General features: G+C 37.2%; 1 protein-coding gene across 1 annotated transcript; it reads right to left on the bottom strand.

Moving 5' to 3' along the window:
- Positions 1–664: 664 nt before the first annotated feature.
- On the bottom strand, positions 665–18,661 carry LOC114648222 (pepsin A-like). The gene is made up of 9 exons (XM_028797120.2): positions 18,494–18,661; positions 16,761–16,911; positions 14,630–14,747; positions 14,256–14,374; positions 11,106–11,305; positions 7,823–7,939; positions 2,278–2,419; positions 1,120–1,218; positions 665–999 (listed from the first exon to the last, which is right to left on the bottom strand). Exons 1-9 carry the CDS (start codon positions 18,547–18,549, stop codon positions 850–852), a joined length of 1,152 nt encoding a protein of 383 aa, XP_028652953.2. The 5' UTR covers positions 18,550–18,661; the 3' UTR covers positions 665–849.
- Between the last annotated feature and the right edge of the window lie 3,165 nt (positions 18,662–21,826).

The following is a 21,826-nucleotide window of genomic DNA, read 5'->3' as shown; positions in this document are numbered from 1 at the left end:
CTAACTCAATACTATAAATATTATCAAACAAATCTGCTTGCTTTATAAATGATCTTATAAACACTTTGCATGCTGAACTTTGATTAAAAAGCAAAGATACAGAGTCAGCAAAACTGATTTGGAGAGAAAGATCAGTGCTGATGTACGTGGTCATAAGTCTCTCCCCTCAATGGTAAAATCTCCTGGAAGGAGGGGGTGGAGAAATTACATGGAGGGGGAGAAAGCGTCAATTGGTCAGATGAGAACTGAAGAATGATGCACCCACAGAAGTAAATAACAGTGATATGATGATTAGGAATATACTAGCCGTGTAAGCCCGCGCTGTAAAAAGCCTGGGGTCCTAGAAACTATTGAAATTGTCAGAAAAAAAACTGAAATGTAGAGATGTCAGGTAATTGAAAGAGACTACTCTGGGCATCTCTCTCCTACGTGGATTTGTTTTGCCGTCATGCTCGCATCGCTTGTGTATTAGCGGCGGAAGGAAAAGTAAAAGGGATACTGTTTTGCCAATGTTACTGGCTAAGCGACTTTGTCTTTCTTCTGAGGTTTTGTTTTGCTGGCCTCGCTTGTGTTATTAGCGACTAAGCGAGTTTTCTGTTTCCTCGGAGGTGGAGCCCTTACCCCGAATTCACCTCTCACTTCTGGGACGGACAGACACACACCCTTCCACACGTAGACGTTTATATATAAGATGAGAATACATTGTAGCAGAGCATAAGCAATAGAGTCCAAAATGAGTTGCAGCAGATGACCAACATAATCTTTATTCTACGAAATTAAAATGCATAAATTACAGTTTCAGTAAGTAGAGTTTTGGGTGATTTTACAAAAAAAATGTGGTATTGAGCTTTAAACTGCGGAGGCCAGTCCAACCAAGTTGTTGCCTCTGTCAAAGATGGCATAGTACTCCCTGATGAACACATCTCCCAAGATCCAGAGACCTCCATTGGCAGATGGCAGGTTCATGCCCTGGAAACCACTAGTGCAGTATCCATTCATCTGTAAAGGATCAAATTAGCATGTTTAGGGTCTTTGGAGCAAATGTGAAATTGCACAAATAAATATTAAGCCAACCCAGTGGTGCAATACCAGTTGCCTCAGAGTGTATTTTATACTCACCTGTCTCACATAAGCGGAGGCTGGCAGGGTGTATTGGATGCCGTTAAGAGTGAAGGTAACATCAGGCATGTTGGGAATGTTTCCACAGGTGATGTAATACTGAAAACACAATGAGAAAACAGAAGATGTGCTCATGAAAACATCATCATGATGATGGTACTCAGAGGATGCAGAAATGAAATGAGGCAGCATTGTACTGGAGCCACAAATAATTTGCTTTTGTGGATCAATTCTGGTCAGATGTGAACCCAGGCGGAGTGGTGGCTCTGAGGCTAGGGAGCTGCACTGGCAATCGGAAGGTTGCCGGTTCGAATCCCGTAAATGCCAATATGGACTCTGCTCTGTTGGGCCCTTAAGCAAGGCCCTTAACCTACAATTGCTAAGCGCTTTGAGTAGTGAGAAAAGCGCTATATAAATGCAAAAAATTATTTAAAAAAATTAATTATTATTTTATTACTGACTGGTAAGCCAAGAAAAAGAATACTTCTCTACAAGTCAAAAGTAACCTAAGTGCCTATGGCAAGGGCAAGGAGCAGCATCTCTCTCTTGCAATAAAATAAAAAATGTTTAAGTTATTTACTACAAAGTTAAAAGTAAATAACTTCTGCATTCAAAAACACTAGGATGGATTTATACTATGTGTACCAAAGTTGAAGATGACCCATACTACCTACTATAACCTTTAATAAAACCACAGAGGTCTCACACTGTTTGTACCAAAATAACGTTTTCATACTGTCTAGTACAAAGGCAAGGAGAAGCAGAGAATGTATTCTGTTTGTTAATTAAGTAATCAGAAAGTATATTTTCCTTTTTTTTTTGGGTCAATATATTTAAAAGTCAGGCAGGCCACACCTGCTCAGTTGTGCTCAGGGACACAACTGGCTCAAGACTTAAGAAAATGTGTCTGTCGAGTTCTGAGGTAAGGGCCACAGAAAATTATTGGAACTCTTTAAAAAGGACAGATGTCCAAAGAGTTTTCTTAACCAGTACTAACAAGACAGGTTATGTTTGTTAATTTCTCTTTTGGTTTATTCATAAGTATTGATTTAATTCTGATATGGCATTTTATTTGATAAAAATCTGACGTATCTTTCTCCATCATTGCGACAGTTACTGGTTTAAAAGTAGATGTTACAAAGCACTTATTGAACTCACATCATTGTTATAGAGTTGAGCACCAATCAGCTGCTGGATGTTTGAGATTTCTGAAGGAGGACCAGCGATCAAGGAAGTACCAGAATCCACAATGGCTCCACAGCCCTGAGAGCAAGCAACAACCTGTCCGTTGATCATGACACTGGTAAGGATGAGAGAGAGAGAGATGGAGGTACAGTAGTTATCAGAAAAGTGGTCGGTGAAAATATCACTTTAAAACATTACATGTGTTCCGCATGGACAATCTTAATCTTAAACAATTCAATTTGGGCTCTGTAATATTCCTTTATTGATGTCTTTTCAGAAGATTTGTTTAATTCACCTGTCCACAGTTTATGAAAGAGGTCCCCAGTAATACTCAGCACCCCAGTGATTAAAGAAATTTCTGATGTATCACACAGATTCTTTGGGAATGTGACAGATCAAAATAATCTCGAGTGTAAAAACTAAGCAAAATATTTATTTTAACTGAAAAATGTAAAACTAATGAAAATTCTGGAACACTGGCCTTTAAAAATTATTCTCATCCAGTGTGACAAACAGATCAGCAGTCAGATGCCCACTGATGGCCAGAAATTGAAGTCACGTCTTTTACATGTCGTATGAGCAGTGTTCTGTTTTTTTGTTCCTGTTTATGTTTTTCTACCCAGAATTTAAGTTTTTCTCATCACGATCATTTATTCTTTTAGCACACTTTTGAAGTACAATTTCTTTTGTACTGTAATTTTCCTGTATACATGAAGTTATTGTTTTGTATGCATGAAAAATAATAAAGTCTGGGTATCACTTAAACATAATTACTAATCTGTGCAAAAGCAAATTATATTTAGAATGGAAATTAGTTACATGTGCCTTGTCACCACATCCTGCGTAGTGCAATATGCTCATTAATATGTCACTTGGTCAGACACCATTTTGTGAAAATTTGTGGTTCACAAATATCAAATGATAAAATATCATTTTTTGATATTTTATGTTTTATTGATTTTTGCTGAATCAGATTCTGATTGTGGAGATTTGTCTATGGTTTGCCCAGCACCAAAACAAGGAAGTCATACTACAACCAAGTGTGATGAATGGCTTAAGGATTATGAATTTGAATACTGGATTAATCATGAGCCAAATAACAATTTTATGGTTTTTATACTTTTCCTCATTGATACCAGAAGAGGCTTTAGATGAACTAGAAAAATATTGCAGGATACTCTTCTTCACTTAAGCAATTGTTAGCCACATTGGTGGTTTGACACACTGTATTTTTCATTCCAACAAATGGCACATCACACACTTTAACAATGCTTTTAGTCCAGAGGCCTCAGTTCGTATTAGCAACATTATTTCAACTACTTCAAGCTAGAATGTGGTACTCGACATAGATGTCCCCTATCACCGTTGCTTTTTGCAATTGCCATTGAGCCATTGGCTGTTTACTTTCGAAATGCATCAGAGATGAATGGGATTTTCACAGAAGAATTTGAATAGAAAATATCATTATATGTAGATAATATGGTACTGTATATATCAGACCCACAAAATTCCGTGTTAGCAGTCCTAATAGCACTAGCAGATTTTCAAAAAATAGCTGGACTCAAAATTAATTTGAATATAAGGGTACTTCTTATAAGTGAACTCTCTGGCATACAATACTAGACTGGACATCTTCCCATTTATCTTAGCAGATCAGTTTAAATATCTAGGGGTAAATATCACAAGTAAATATAAAGCTTTTTTTCAACAAAATTTTGCTGTCTGCATTTAAAAAATTAAACAAGACGTGAATATATCGTCCATCTTCCATCTCACATTAGCAGATAGAATCAACACTGTTAAGATGAACATCCTTCCAAGCTTCTTTTCCTGTTTCAAACCATACCCATATTTATTATAAAATCTATTTTTAAGAAATTAGATTTGATCATGACCTCATTTATTTGGAATTCTAAACATCCACGCATCCAAAGGGCATCTCTACAATGACCTAAAGCAGAAGGGGGCATGGCACTACCTAACTTTCAATTTTATTACTGGGCGGCAAATATATAGGCCATAAAGAACTGGACATCGACACAAATCGATGAATATACATTTGCTTGGTCTGCAATAGAATGAAAATCTTGCAGTATTTCTTTATTTTCCCTACTCTGTGTCCCAAAAAAAACAAATTATTGTCAATACACCAATAATCCAATTGCCCTACATTCATTTAGAATATGGAACCAATGTAGGAAGCACTTTAAATCAGAGAAGCTCTCAAATGTTGCAGTTCAACATGACAGTCACTCTTTTCCACTGTCTCAAAAATAAACAGTATTTAATTCTTGGAAAATATATGGCATTAAAATATTTAGAGACTTGTACACCGATTATGTTTTTGCATTCTACAAACAATTAAGCTTCAAATTTAACTTCTCGGCAACACAATTTTGCCACTATTTCCGAGCGAGAAACTTTGCTAAACTGAACCTGCCCAGTTTTCCTCACCTTCCACCTATTTCTATATCAGAAGAAATATTGATCATTCTTGAAGACTCAGATAGCATCTCCACAAATTATAAAAACACTTTAAAGTCCTTTACTTTCAAAGATCACAGGGCACAATGGGGAAAGGATCTTTCAATTAACATTTCAGAAAAGGGGTGGAAGGCAACCAGGCACATAATCCACTCTAGGTTCATATGTGCAAAGTACTCAATTATTCAACTTAATTTTTCTATTGGGCGCATTTATCTCAATTAAAACTATCCAAAATGTTCCTAGGGCACAATTCAACCTGTGAACATTGCAATCGAGCTCCAGACTCACTGGGCCACATGTTTTGGGCGTGCATCAATCACATTCACTCCTAATCCATTAACAGCTGTGTTTGGTGTACTTCCAGATGGGCTTTAAGTGGAGAAGGACAAACAAACTGTAATCACTTTTACTTCACTATTAGCATGTAGACTTATCTTGCTCAACTGGAAGAATCCTAACCCAACACCTTTAAGTCAGTGGGTAACTGATGCTCTATACTATCTGAAATTGGAAAAAATCTAATTCTCACTCAGAGTATCTGTTCATAACTTTTAAAAAATATGGCAGTATCTAATCAATAACATTTTAGAATAAGCTTCTATATCAGGGAAAATAATACTCTTCCTTCTTTGCTTCTTGAAAGATTTGTTTTGTTGGCTGGCTCTCCTCTCTTTCTTTTTTTGTGTGGGGTTGTATTTTGGTTTTTGTTAAGTTTTACTTGATTGTATGGATTGTTATTTGATTTTAATTACAATTAATAAAAATATCCCATACCAAATTGCATATAACAGAGACATATGCATTACAGGGTGCAAATGTTAACACTGAAATCTGTGTTGATTACTTAGATTTCAGTCCATCTCGGCACATATAGTCATAGTATAATGTATCAAAAAAAAAATCAAAACAGACACTGTAGTCTGTATATATACTGTACATTATTTAATTGTAAATTATAATTTGACTTGTATGAAAGGCCCTATATAGGCACCAGACCCAACACAGACTGACAATGGAGGCACGTGTAAAAATAAAAGCAAAAGATTTCTTTTTCTTCGTCTGAGGGATACGCCTTCCTTGTACCCACAGACACAACACAGTCCCGTCACCACAAGCACACCAAAATACAAATCCAACAGAAATATCCTCCACTCCTCCCAGGTGGCTTCGTCCTCCTCCTCCTGACTCTGGTGCCTGGAGTGGTGGCTTCTGGCTCCTTTTATAGCCTACCCAGAAGTGCTACAGGTGCTTGATAACCTGCATCTGGCTGCACCTCCAGGTGTGGCTGCATTGCCGCCCAGACTGGCTCAGGAAGCCGTGCAGCTCCCCCTGGCAGTGACCACGGAGCCCAACAAGGCTGAACTCCGAAGTCCTATGCCTGTGGCCCCAATGCAACCCAGGAGGGCTGCCACCAAACATCCTGGGGAAAGTAGTGTGTAGCCCATGGTTGTTTCCCTGGACCAAGTGCTGAAGGGGCATCCTGGAAGGGCATGGGCCCCGGCCATCTGCCACACTTGCAATAAAGCTGTTGTTGCTGCTGAAGAGTATAAATTATTGATCATCTTCCCTTTTCAGGATTGCAACATGGACTAAAGGCATTGGTCGTTTTTCTTCCTTATTTAACAATTTGTTTTATCCCCTGCATCTCAGAGCACATACCCATAATGTGTCTGCACAGAGACTGCAAGAATAACAATTCAAGCATTGTTTTGTGCTTTGATATGGAATGTAATGCTTAAAGATGCTATATAAAAATAATTGATTCATCTGTGTAGAGTGTGAAATGCTCAGTATATGATGTTCAACAAGAAAGATAACAAGTTAAACAAATGAAAGGATGCCATTTACTTCATCACCTCTGGTTAGCTAATAGATATTGTAAATATGCAGATGTATGGCTCATTTCAGCTAATCATTGCCAAAATAAGTGTGCTAACCAGATAGGGTCAGACAAGAACTTAAGACTTAAGTGACTTCAGTGTGCTTAATTATGTCTGTCGTGGGAGATGAACTTCAGCGATGCTGAATTTGTTTAAGAATGTAATTTCATCTCATCTCATTTTCTGCTGCTTATCTGAGACCAGGCAACAGTCTTGAGTGAGTTAAGAAAATAATATTATGTTATATTTTATTAATATTATTATTTTTTTAAATTTTTCCAGCGTTTTAATTTAACACAATACGAATCACAAAAAACATATTACACTTATTGATACCCAGTAGGTGGGATGAGAGGCAAGCTAAATGACACCGTACACTGATCCATTGGTCAAGATTTATCTAACAACATTGTATCTTACCATTTAACATCTTAGCTGCAGTTCAAGTAGTAACTAAACATTATCTTCTGTAGTGCCTTTCTTCCTCTTCCTGACACTGCTTTACAATAATGTAGAAGTTTTGCCATTTTTTTTAAAGTGAGGATGGGTTGGTTAAGTGACTAGCTTGTGGTCACACAGTGTATTTATTACTAATGAGAACTACATTAACAACCTCTTGATTTAGATTCCAGTGTTTTAGCCACTAGGACTCACTACAAATAAAGCTTTATTTTATATGTTGTTTTTCATTATTAAAAGAAACAAAATGTACTTTATATGTTAAGTTTTCATAGAGGAAAAAAACAGTATGAGCGCGTCCGGGTTAAGAGAATCACACAGTGAGTCAGCAATAGCGATGCAATCTGCCATTTTTTGGGTTGTAAACTAGTGTATTAGCCATTGGCCCTCCTCCTGGTCACTCAAACCCTGTACATCCTGTCACCAGCTGGTGGGCAGTATACACCCTTTCATAGTACTTACTTTAAAAAGTACGCCACTCATAATCTGTTTATGCCGCACACTGTACTAACCGTAATTATTTTTGCTCACATTTTGATCACATTTATAAATAAATAGGTAGTGATTTTAAGATATATCAGGAACCCCTTGCACTCAGCTCCCCATAAGACTGACTTTGGGAATTTTTTTTGGTCTGGTATACCAGGCTGAATGAAAATAATAAAAATTTGTATCAGTTAAAATGTACTTACTTCTCCATAGCAATCTGCCAATATCCTTGGACAGTCACGGGAATCCAGTTAACTTGTCCAGTATAGTAAGCAGTCTCATACCCACCAAAGGTCACCACACTCCCACTGGCTCCATCCCTAAGAAAGGAAAGAAGACAAATTAGGTCTCAGTCAGTTCATGTGATGCTCCTGAAACCAACTCTGTAATTAATTCATTGCCGTAGATGCATTTTTACTTAAATTATGTTTATTTATAAAAAAGAAGCATTTGATAAGCTGCCATGAGAAGTTGGGCATCACACTAAAAGAAGTGTGAGTTCAGTTTGCACAGACACAAGAAGCAGAGGATTATGGTATGAAGAACCCTATCTGAACTGGCTAATGTTAAGACTGGTGTTCCACAGGGGTCAGTGCTAGAGCTGCTGCTCTTTTTAATAAATATAAACGATTTGGATAGGAATATAAGTGAATTGTGAATTTCCCATTGGGATTAATAAAGTATCTATCTATCTATCTATCTATCTATCTATCTATCTATCTATCTATCTATCTATCTATCTATCTATCTATCTATCTATCTATCTATCTATCTATCTATCTATCTATCTATCTATCTATCTATCTATCTATCTATCTATCTATCTATCTATCTATCTAAGTAACAAACTGGTTAAAATAGATGGATTGACAGATAATCTAGCATCCAATGAATCATTACAGAGGAATCTAGACAGACTTGTGGCAGGTGAAATTTAGTTTAAGTACACCTTACGAGAAGAATTTAGGAGTTGTAGTGGACTTCAGTCTTCAGAAGCTATTAAGAAGGCTAACAGAATGATTGGTTATGTAACACGATAAGTGGAGTACAAGTCCAAGGAGGTTATGCTCAAGCTTTATAATACATTGGTGAGGCCTCATCTAGAGTAATGTGTACAGTTTTGGTCTCCATGCTACAAAAAGGACATAACAGTACTAGAAAAAGTCCAGAGAAGAGCATCTAGACTGTTTCCAAGGCTATAGGGGATGAGTTATGAGGAAAAATTAAAAGAGCTGAGCCTTTTTAGTTTAAGCAAAAGGACATTAAGAGGAGACATGACTGAAGTGTTGAAAATTATGAAAGGAATTAGTACAGTGGATCAATTATGAAGGGAATTAGTACAGTGGATCGAAACTGTTATTTTAAAACAGGTTCATCAAGACCACTGGGACACAGTTGGAAACCTGTAAAGGGTAAATTTCACACAAATATTAGGAAGTTTTTCTTTACACAGAGAACCATAGACACTTGGAATAAGTGACCAGATAGTGTGGTAGACAGTAGGACTTTGGAGACTTTCTAAACTAGGCTTGATGTTATTTTAGAAGAATTAAGTGGATAGACCTGGCAAGGTTTTTTGGGCTAAAAGACCTGTTCTCATCTAGATTGTTCTAATTTTTCTAATTTATTATTAATGAGATTCCTGGGTCTAAATGGACATCCCATCCAAACATCAAGACATCATTGACTCTGAATTGGATTAAGCTAGTTTGGAAAATGGAGGGATGGATGAATTATGAATTATGAGATGCTGTAGATTAGTTTTGGTTCCTGTTCAGGGTAGTCTACATCATCTCAGACCTTTAATGGTCTAAGTTTTTTAAGAAGATGGACTATGAGTAGGAAATTTAAATCAGAGGAGTGTTTTTTAACATTTATTCAGGGTCATGGATTTATATTACAGTAAATGATTTTTATGGCTGCTGGCAACTTTCACATCTACTGCTTGTAATGGGGTGGTTAAGCTTACCCACAGCTTCTTTTAGATACTTCCTCTCTGTTCTTTAATACGCTTCCTGTTTTCACATTGTCTTTGTCCTACAACATCTATAAGGCATTTCTTTGTCCCACAGCATCTATAAGACAGGTATCCTGCCTATTGATCACCCTATTTTTTAAAGCAACTAAGTCTTCATCCATCCTCCAAAACTCCATAAAGGAAGGTAGGAACCTCTTCAATTTCAAGTGTCCTTAATTAGTAAGGCCCATCTGCTTCCTGATAATGTATTAATGATTTAAATTTCTAAAAGACTGCACTGGACTGGCACACTGTCCAAAACTGGTCATAGTGATGCTAAAATGTATTAAGATGGTTCAATGGATGCTGAGCAGTTTCTGTTTTAGGTATGTTTTCTCACATTTCCTGTCATCCTACATTTACACAGATCATTGTAGACACGGAGCACACATGAAATGCTTGTGTTACAAATAACGATATATTATTTACCCTACGCAGCTCAAGGACCTCACACGCAGATAAAGAAGCCTTGAGCTGGGTGATGTGAAAGCAGGTTGCTTACTGCTTGTGCTGATTGACATATTTGCAAAACAAAAGACGCTGATGGAGAGGTGCGAAGGAGTTTAAGGTGGCCCGGGATTACGAGTTTTTTCCTAGGCTTCAGGGATTGTAGAGTTAGTGGAAGTTATAGTAATTCCAAAAAGAAGTAAAATCTTAGAGCCTAAAGCAGCAACGTTTTAAGTTGACATACACTAGTGTTCAGGTGTTCGGATTCCCCAAAAATATTCATATTTTAGATCCAGTTGACCCTCTACTCTCAATACTGAGGTAGACACCTTTATATGAGTTTCTTGGCAGTCTCCTGCATAGAATAATCTTTATTTTGCATAACTACAATAGATATGTTACATTTTCTTGAAAAACAGTTTCATTTTGCCATTTTTGAGCCCAGAACTTAATTTTAGGAATTCCAGTACCTTGCAAACCAAGGACAGGCAATGTACATGCTTTACTAAACAGAATAACAGGTTTCAGCTGTGCCAATGCAATTGTAAAGATTTCACAAATAACCAATTATCATTTAAATATGATTAATTAAGGTTGAGCCAAGAGAGTTTGCCATTAAGACACTGGATTAATGGTGGTTGAAAATGTGGCTTTACCCTCATGCAAATAATAAATTATAAATCAGTTATTACAAACAGTAATAGCCATTTATAATATTAGCAATACCTTATTTTTAAATTAATTTAAAGCTACCTTAATAAAAATGTATCAATCTGTATCAAAGACCTGAACATTTGTGGGTGATTCCAAACTTTTGTGCACTAATGGATACCAACATTGCAAGGCTCAATAGAGTGGCATCCAGTGACAGGCTTGAATGTTTTATCTACAAACATGTGTCCTTGCCAGGCAAAGTGTATCCATTGACTGTGCCAATTGCTGACCATGAAAAATACCCAAACTTATTTACCTTAGTGGTCTTTCTTTAAATTTTGCTGAATGTTGCAAAGAACTACACTGACCTGCTAAGGTAGAAGGCAAAGACATCTTCGGTCACCAAGCCCTGGTTCATCATGTTGTCAAATACTGGTGTGGCTCCAGAGGCGGAAATGGAAGGATAGGCAAGACCAAGGATGCCATCAAAGGGGCTATAGTACAAGAAGGTGCCAGGCTCGGTCTCACTCAGGCCAAACATCTGGTTAGGATCAGCAACTCCTGAAATCTGCGAACAACAACAACATTGCAGATTATGCAACACAGTCACAAGAGGTGGCAACAGTTAAACATTTCCCTGATTCACTGTGAACAGTATTTCACTTTAATCATAAATAAAGAAATTGGCATAAATAATTTTAAAATGTTCATTTGATAAAATTAGAAAATGCTTATCTCATTGATAAAAACGAAGAAAAGAAAATTAGAAATTAACCGAGAAACATTTGTGAAAGGATGGAGCAATTTCATCAGGAAAATCACTCTCAACAGAATAAAGCCTCAGTTTGTGTGTGAGTGTATTTTAAACCATCCATCCATTATCCAACCTGCTATATCCTAACTACAGGGTCTTGGGAGTCTGCTGGAGCCAATCCCAGCCAACACAGGGTGCAAGGCAGGAAACAAACCCCAGGCAGGGCACACACACACACCAAGCACAATTTAGGATCGCCAATGCACCTAACCTGCATGTCTTTGGACTATTGGAGGAAACCCACGCAAACTCCACGCAGGGAGGACCCGGGAAGCGAACCCAGGTCTCCTAACTGCGAGGCAGCAGTGCTACCACTGCGCCACCGTGCTTCCCTATTTTAAGCCAATTACATACAAATCACTTTTCCATTGCAGAGAGTGATTTATATTCCAATTTTGCTTTACGGTCTTCTTGTATATTAGAATAAAATCCCAAGCACAGCACAAAAAAGGGAATCACGTAGAGATTCCAAAAATGAATCTGGGGCATTTTGTTTACTCATTTATTAGCACAGGACCGCCGGCAAGCAGACTAAATACGACATAGGCATCATCACTCATGGGAATCATTTTGTGTATCAAAATAGAAACAAAATTAAGACATTTAAAGCTTTGCCTAACTGCTCGTCTTAACTTCAGATGATGAATTCAGTTACGCCATCTCCAAAGTGCACTGATTAATAAAAAAGCAATCTTTAGTTTGTATAACAGCTTTTATTAATATAAATCATTCCAAGATGCTAAACAAATACAAAGTTAAAGTTCATAAATGTTATTTATAACTTGGGCTTATGCTGGTTAAGATCTGTGACGCACTCCGAAGGCAGACGTATGGATTGGACAGCATAGTCTTGGGGTTTAAAGTCCAAACCTTCATCCACCGGGCCATGTACATTTTTCAGCTAGCATAAATTAGGTTTAATAGAACCACATATGCTAAACTTTTTAGGATCATTCCAGTTTTAGAATAAAGCAAACCTTGGTTATAACACTGATGCCTCACTGGATATTTGAATCCCATGCCCAGTCATTGTTCACATGGATTATGAACCTTCTCCCTGTGTCTGTGTGGGTTTTACACTAGGTACTCCAGTTTTCTTCCTACAACCCCCATTGATATGAAAGTTTGCTTAACTGGTAATTGCAAAATGATGCATATGTGGGATGTACAATGGACTGGCATCCAGTCAAATGCTGTCGGAATAGACTCCAGCCCCCATGGCCATAATTTGATTGAGCAGGTTTGAAAATGCCATGTGTGTTATACACAATTAAAAATAGATATTTGTGGAAAAACATGTCATGTTACTGATTGTCAGAGCAAACTACAGACACTGAAGATGCCATAAACCTTTTAACACATAATATAAGAAAAGAGCACCAAAATGCATGGAGATGGCTAAAATGCATTTGACAAGGTTGGTAGGGTATTCTTACATATTAATAAAATGGAGATGAAGAATTTGACAGTTGTGCCTGTCTCATCTTGTTAGCCAGTGCCAGTTTTACTGTCCTTTGAAAATCTCTTAGCTAACCATACTGTCTTTACAGGTTTATATGGTCATTATTATTATGTGTACAGAGTACAGTGAAATTCTTACTGTTGCTAATCAACATTCAAAAGGTCACCACTCTTTGGTGCCATGATTAGATAGATAGATAGATAGATAGATAGATAGATAGATAGATAGATAGATAGATAGATAGATAGATAGATAGATAGATAGATAGATAGATAGATAGATAGATAGATACTTTATTTATTCCAAGGGGAAATTCACATACTCCAGCAGCAGCATACTGATACAAAAAACAATATTAAATTAAAGAGTAATAAAAATGCAGGTAAAAACAGACAATAACTTTGAATAATGTTTAACCCCCAGGGGGGAATTGAAGAGTCGCATAGTTTGGGGAAGGAACGATCTCCTCAGTCTGTCAGTGGAGCAGGACAGTGACAGCATGCTGTCACTGAAGCTGCTCTTCTGTCTGGAGATGACACTGTTTAGTGGATGCATTGGATTCTCCATAATTGATAGGAGCCTTTTGATTAGTGATTATGTCTACCTTACCTTGAATCTTCTGCCTTCCATACATGTTATATCATTGCAGATAGAATCTTGCAATATTATATTCTGTTGCACACATTAATAATGTTTTTTAAGCTATATTTTTGCAATAACAAATGGTGTTCTTACTACTGTATAGTATAATGGTAATAAATTAGGTACTTTGCATTGCACTCTGTGTTCTTTGCTTATCAAGGAACAAAATATATATATATATTTTTTATGAGAAAAGAAATCATTTCAAAGTTGCCTGGTAGATAGCAACCCTGGATTTGTATATTGAATGAGCAGCTATCTGAGTGGAGTTTGTCTTTTTCGTGTCTGTATTGTTTTTCTCCTGATACTCAAGCATCCTCCTACATGCCAAAGACATGAAAGTTAACTTGAATGGTGTCCTAAAATTTTGTAGCATATGGGTTGTGTAGATGTTGATTTCTCTGTGATGTTTCATATAATGTTGGTTTCCCCTTTGAGCAGTCTGCTCCCCTAAGTCAGTTTAGGAAATAGGTGCATAGATAAGTTGGAATGAGTCACTCGTGGACATTCTGAATAATTCCATAAAGCTTCAGGCTATCCATAACCCATTTACAAGACAGGCTCTATTTTGAACATCTTCATTTTGTATGCCATACTTACAGTAAGAGTATCATATGCCAAAAAGCCAGTCATGCTTCCAGTGCCGTAAGCAACTTGAAGTGCAGTGTTCAAAGCACGGTATGTGGAAGAGAGACTTGGGTTGAATTTCTGATGGTTAGCTGGAAGAAGGAATAGAATTCATACAGTATTAGTAGCAAGTGTTGACTCCTGGGGGCACAGCATTTGGAGCTCATCATTGTATTTCAAATTGTCCAGTTTTGCATATCTGTTGGTACACTTAATTATTACTTACACTATATATAATATATTACTTAATTATTACTTAGACAACCTTTTTTTAAATAATAAGTATATAAGAATGATAATAGCAAATCAGTGCTCATGCCAGAGGTCTATAACGATACAGTACTTACAACAGGCCTGGCTGCTGCAATAGATAGAAGGCACCCACAAGTTGGATGATCCAGTATCCAGAAGAACCTTGAAAGACTGGGGTGGTGTTCCCAAAGTGATGACAGCAACGTACTCAATCTGGAGAAACAATGCAACAACTTAAAATTTCAGTGAAATCCTTGGCCTTTTCAGAAACAAGGTTGCTAAAATATGAAAACAGTAAGTTAAAATTAAGAGTTTGGAAATAGTGACCATCATGTTATTTTGCTAACTCTTTTGTTTAAAATGCTAGAAGTGCTAGAAGAAGCTAGAAGTAACTGAAATTGATTCCTTTTGTTTATTGAATTCCTGCATATGGGAAGGATGCCAAAGAGGGCTGTTTCTTTTCTTTTGCTTTTTCGTTTTCTACAGACAATAAAAGAGGCGACCCAGTTGGTGCACCAAACTTTCTTTTGCTGTCTGGAGAAACTGTCATTCCCGCACCTGGCCACACCATTTTATATATATCTTCACTTATATATTGCTATTATAAAAAGAATGGATTTCCATCAGTCTCTCCCAGATAAGACACAAGCTTGAACATATAAGTTGTTTTTCTCATCTTTCTAGCTCTTTCACAGTTCATAAAATCATTACATATTTTCTAGCTGTCTTTCTTATCCAGCAACTTATTCAGAGTTATCTAGAGCTGTGTAGTTGTGGTTGTGTTTGGGGTTTAGGGTGCTGCAACACCTCCTACTGGTCACAGTGGTTTTAATGGGTTTTCAATGGTTACACAATATCCTACTAAAGGGATGTGCAAATTGTCAGATGTGAAAGTACAAAAACAGTAACAGGAAAATATCACAAAGCACTATGAAAACCATGTGATGTTAAAATTAGTTTCAGTGAAAACAGTTGAAGCAAAATATTAAAATCCACCTCTAAGCCATATATCATCTGTTGTATACTGTCATTGCATTATGTTAGTTTTCTCTAGTAATAATTATTTAGTGCCTGATTTCACCATCACTCCATCAGCTATGTTTGTTTTGACTGTGTGAGGCTGCAAGCACTTAGCAGGAAAGACGAATTCCTGTTGGATAATAAAGCCAAGGTTGCATCAAACCATCTCAGCCTATCAGGCACACTTACACGTAGCAGCCGTGCTGAGCTTTTATTAGGGAGAAAAATATTCTGCATTATTACCCAAGAGAAAAAGGAGCTCAACACATTGCAGAAAGGAGCGATGCTGTTCTTGTTTTATTTTATTTTTTGTGTGTACATGACCTACACTTTTATAATTCTGCACAATACTCATCAAATCCTAAACTTCAACCTTTTCCATGGGTAACCAGTAAGGACCAACAGGTACAATGCATGAAAGTCAAATCTAGTGAAGCATTCACTGCAGAAATAAAGGAGATGAAACAAATGATATTCACCTCCAGCCTCAATAGATGATCGACTGGCTGTGGCTAACCATTTTCATTATTGTGGTCGTTAATTTTTGTATTTTGTATTGGTCCTTCAGGTTTACTTTTACCAAAACTGTTTGGAACAACAACCATGGTTAAGAGCAACACTGAAAAAAGCACTTACTATATTTTTTAAATTACTGGCCACATCAGTGACTCAAAGGCTTGTATTTGTTTCATGATTTTTTTCCAGATAGACAAGCTGTTGCATACATCTGTCCTTTCATAAAGTTGGGCAGAATGTGTGCCTGTGATTTTCTTACTGAGCAAATAATAATTCTCAAAGCTACAACTACAGTCCATCCTTTTTCCATTTTTCAAAAGCAGTCCAGTCACACGAATGTACTGATTTTTTTTCTATTTTTTTGTCTTTCTTTCATTGCTTTGTGGTTTAGGTTTCATTTAGAGGTCAATACGTAACCACTGGGATGTGTTACAAAAATTGTAGTCTATAGATTACATTTTATCTTAGTGGTGTACATTATGATCTAATATAATGGAGATCTTTAGAGACAGTTTGCTTTTTAAAAAATATTGATACAAGTGTAATTCTCTCCACAAAAACTATTTTGTCATTTACTTATTTACAACAAATGTTATATATTCATCAAGGATGTTAAAAATCATCTCTGATCATCAAAGGAAATAGTTGAACTGCCAGCCAGCAAATAATAAAGGTGAGAGGAACACTTACGTCCATGATGTTTGCCATGGGCTCATTAAAGGTCTGGGCATACATGGAGTACTTGGAGGCCAAATCATATGGGTACTTCTTCAGAAATTCTTCCAACAAGCCTTTCTCTTGAAGGGTGGCACGAAGAGATTTGGTTTTCATCAAGGGCAGCCTAAAGGGGAAAATATGGGGATTCTAAATAGACAGAAAGTGTCTTCCTGTTACAATGTACCATTAATAACTTCTGTTGATGTTTAATTCGAATAGGGTATCAGTCTGCATAGAAAGCTAAAGCATTGAGCAATAAAAAGCAACGTCAAAATGTACTCCATAAAGCCACCCTGTTCCCCACAACAGCTTTACATGGCTAACTACTATAGATAGATAGATAGATAGATAGATAGATAGATAGATAGATAGATAGATAGATAGATAGATAGATAGATAGATAGATAGATAGATAGATAGATAGATAGATAGATAGATAGATAGATAGATATACCACCAAGACCAAAAGCAGTGAGCATACAATGCGTTGGCTATTGCTCATCTTCATTATCTAAGCCTCAATGCTCACTTGTTTTGTTACATTTAAGATTCAAATATCTTAGACTTCCATCCATCTTTCTGTTTTCTAATGGATTTGTTCATATAAGGCTCACAGAAGGCTGCTATCTATCCTGTGTGAGGTGCCAGTCCATTGTGGGACATGCTTAGACCCACACACACAGAAATAATCAAATCTGTGCATCTTTTGATGTGGGAGGACTAACCGCACCTCAGGTCCATGCCATATTTGGACGTGGTTTTAGGACATTGCTAACCATTTTACCACAAAGCCATCCCTGTTATTGTTATTATGATGATTCTTATTGTCATCTTGTTGTGGCTGATGCTGTCTACAAACTAATTATGTTATTCATCTGATAGAGTAAATTTCATTGCATATCTTGGCTAATGGGTTAATGACTACAAAGTATTAATGATTTTTTTAATGTTTAAATAATTTCTCATCATTACGTAATAGTTTTCTTGGCTGGAAGTTTGAACTCGCTTTTAATGAACCTCTTATGTGAGTCAATGGCTCATATTTAGCTATAATCAGGCAAGACCAAAGCACAATGCTTGTAGCCTACAGATGAGTGATGCAAGGGCTACCGCACAGGCTCTATGGACACCACTGTGGTGTGGATCAGCAGGTTGATGAAGGTTTCGATTAGCTACATAAAGAGTCAGAAGATATTTGGATGACTCCATTTCAGGAAACAATTTATCAGCTAAGAGCCATTATTTCTAATTCGATGGGATTTTCTGTAATTCTGCACACATTTTCTTGCTCAATATGCCATTCTCTGTATCTTCTCACTATTTAAGAATGTTGCACAAATGTGAATACTGTAGTTATCACCTGGCTCACTTAGAATGTCAGGGCCCTTTTAAACTAATTAAGAGCAACACAAAGAAATTATACTGTTAACATTCACTGGCACTATATGTACACTTCTAAAGACACTGGCAATATTAATTGTTCTTCTTAGGATTGTACGAACTACCTTTCTGACTAATCCCATGGATCTAATTAAAGCACACTGTAAAGATTAAAATATGCTATGCCTGGCCTCATCTTAATCTTTTTTGTCCAAAATAAAGACATCTACATTGTCACATTCTGATTTTTTAAGTAAAAGTGAAAATAATCTGAAATTCATTTACACTGACAATCTTCATTTCGTTCCCCATGTGGAGCTACTTACCTGATCATGCACTCTGAGAGTGCGACCAAGCCGAGGAACAGAAGTGCCCACTTCATCTTGATGTCTGTGTGTTGAGCTCTGTGAGAATCAGTCTCTGAAGCTCAAGGTACCACACTGATGAACTTCATGCTTTCCCTTTTATACACCCTCAGAGTCCCCTCTATGTCAATGTCATCTCCACCTTAATTTACAAGGGAAACACTGCTATTGATAAGGATGGTGAAAGGTACTGTAGGGTACACTGGTCATGAAGTTGGGACAGCTTATCGGACGATAAGACCTGGAAGAGATTTGGTACATGGAAAACAAACCCACCACCAAATAAATCATTGTAACTTTAGGAGGCACTAATGTGGTAGAATTTATCAGCTTACACTGATGATATGAAGAAAGCCAAGAAGTAATTACAGAATTAATCAGGAGTCAGAGATCCATATGCCTAATGGAGACTGATGCAAAAAAAACATGCTTTATAAACTTATTTGGATCCCATGGTTCCACCAAAATATATTGGATGAGTGGATCAGGTGATTTGTTTCTATAGGTTCCTGTCAAGTCCAAGGGTCATTCATTTGACTGCAGCGATATACCTTCATTTTCTTTCACACCCAAATATTTGGCTAAGAAGTTGATGACCATTTCTGCATTGACACATATGGGTGATTGTGGGTGCAACCCTATACTGTATAGATTGTTAAACTATCAGTCATGTCATGTCTGACCTTGGGTCATGAAAGGTTTGCGAAGTTTCTGGTTGCGATGGGTCATCATCACTCCACTATGATCCTCGTCAGATTGTTGGTCGCGATTCTGGGTCAAAGGTAAAATTTGGGCGATGAGAAAAAGAGAACTACTACTGTATTATGCAGGTTGAATGATTAATAGTTGGAAATATTGATGGCAGCATAAATCAAAATATTAAAGATCACAAAAGAGAAGAGCCTTTAAGGGCTGTAGTAGTTTTATATTTATGTTGCTTCCAAACATTTATACCAGTAAATGTGGCCTGCGGCTGCCTCACTTCCTAGATGAGCTCAATCCACAATAAATGTGTGGCTTTTCATTTTTTAGGATATGCCATACGCAATAAGTATTGTTCTTTTTACATGGTTCAGAGGTGTTCAGACTTGTGTGTTTGAGGCTCATCACGTATTATTCATTCATTTTTAAATATCTTTAATCCATCTCAGAGTCATAAGAAGATGAAGCGTATCCCAGATATCAGGTACATTTCAGGATTGCACAAGATTAACTTGGACATCTTTGGGATGAGAATACCACAAAGAAAGACCAAAAAGAAATGGTGGAAGCAGTGACCAACTTGAGAGTTGAACTCCAAAGCTTTAAGGCAGCCATTTGGCTGGCACCTTCATCCAAGGTGACTTACAACATTTGAAATACAATGGATTATATTTCTTTTGTTTTTCCAATTGAAGTGCTCCTGGTCACACAGTGTGAGGGACAGGATTTGAACTCATTACCCTACAGTTTGAAGTCCAATGGTTTAACCACTGGGGCATACTGTCTGCCTATAAGTGATGATGTTATATCCACACAGTGTCACACACGTATGCTTAGGAGGAAGTTGAATGGACCTAATGAAGGTAATTCCATGCCAGGCCAGGGGGTGGTAGGGTACACTAAATCTTTCTCTGTTATTTCTGCACACCAAATATGGGAAATTCTGCCTGATTCAGCCTTGACGACATCACTTCTGGTTCCGGGCCCAAGAAAGATGTTACTTCCAGTTCCGACCTAAATGACATCACTTTCTTTAAAGAGCTTTAAAGCCACCATCTTTGGCTTAATTAACCAGTTCAGTTTTGGACTCCAACTCCTGCACATCAGTGCTATTCATCAAACCCTTTTGCAGCCAGGGAAATTATATGGGTGGCTGTCCCAAACCTTTTTGAGTGCGTCGAGTCTGGTTATTTCACAACAGGTAAGATGGGTAATGGACTTTACATCTGAGCCACACACAGTGGCTTATAGGATGTGAAAAAAACAATCAGACTTGAAATAAGAGCAAACCACTTTTAAAGATATAAAAAAACAGAAAGCCATACAAATCCATTTAATTATTTATTATAAATCACTTAATTCAATGCCTTTTGCCAATGAGTGCAAAATAAAAAAAGTAACAAGACTCGTTAAATGTGCAGATCATAAACATATCAATAAATAGGAAACTGGGTGTAACGGATGCCCAGGTTAGTGCCTTCCCAGCACTGAGTTCCACAAAATTGGACGTTCTGCTTTATATTTGGCAATATAGAGGCAACTCAGTAATGTGGTGGTTACCACTGCAGCCTTAAATGATTAAAGAACCAAGTTTTGAATCCTAACCAGATTGCTCTCTGTATGAAATCTGAATGTTCATATCATCCAATTAGTCTTTTCAAGCGCACACTTGGGATGGTATGATGGCTTAATTACTGACATTAAAAATGTAAGGTTGTCAGTTTTGTTTCTGTGTCTATCTCAATGTGTGACTCCATCTAATTGACTAAAATGATCATTTAAGTCAAACGTAATGTCTTTTATCATCCCTTTATTGTCCCTATAAGACAAAACTATAGGAATTGTGGCGATTTGTTATCCCTTGAAACACAGGGAGTGGTCTAGGTTGGTGGTCCACCAGTTATTGCTCAAAAAGGATGTCAACTCTGGGCCAACTCTTCTGTCTTGCTGGCCCTGTTGCAGTTCATTTAACTCTGCTTTTATAGTGCCTTTAACAGCTGATTTTTCTCCGATTGCTATGCAAATCATCAAACATGAAGCAGCACAGGTATTATCAGTAAAGCAGATATCATGAAACACAAAAATTACAGTATAATAATAAGTCATATCATTATGACCGGGAGCTAATAAGAAATGTGCTAAAATATATCAGTGGCAAGCAATCATGGTCCAAATCTAGATAGATCTACAGATACCCCTTACAACCACCAGTCCTCCTGTCCTCCTATTCCTGTCCACACACTAAAATGCAGCCACTTTTTCCCTCCAGGTCAGTTGCTCCCTTTTTGACCTCCACTCCCTAAACAATCTGCACACCGTGGGCCTCCTGGTGTACAGAATGACCACCCATTTCAACTTTGCCCTCTTCCTCAAATTTTGCTCAAACACAGTGATCAGTCAAACCACATGCTTAACAATAACAATAATTGGATATAACATGATTATATGTGACATGCAATTACTGGAAAGTTTAGGTTTTTGAACAAACAATAAAAGTCAAATAAAGCATAATATCAAGAATGAAAATGGCACCTTCACTCTGTTAGTTATTCCATTAAGGAATAATCCAAACATTCTAATCATTTACCAACC

The sequence above is a fragment of the Erpetoichthys calabaricus genome, chromosome 3 (genome assembly GCF_900747795.2).
Source record: "Erpetoichthys calabaricus chromosome 3, fErpCal1.3, whole genome shotgun sequence".
Classification (NCBI taxonomy): Eukaryota; Metazoa; Chordata; class Cladistia; order Polypteriformes; family Polypteridae; genus Erpetoichthys; species Erpetoichthys calabaricus.
This window is presented reverse-complemented; position numbering and strand designations above follow the sequence as displayed.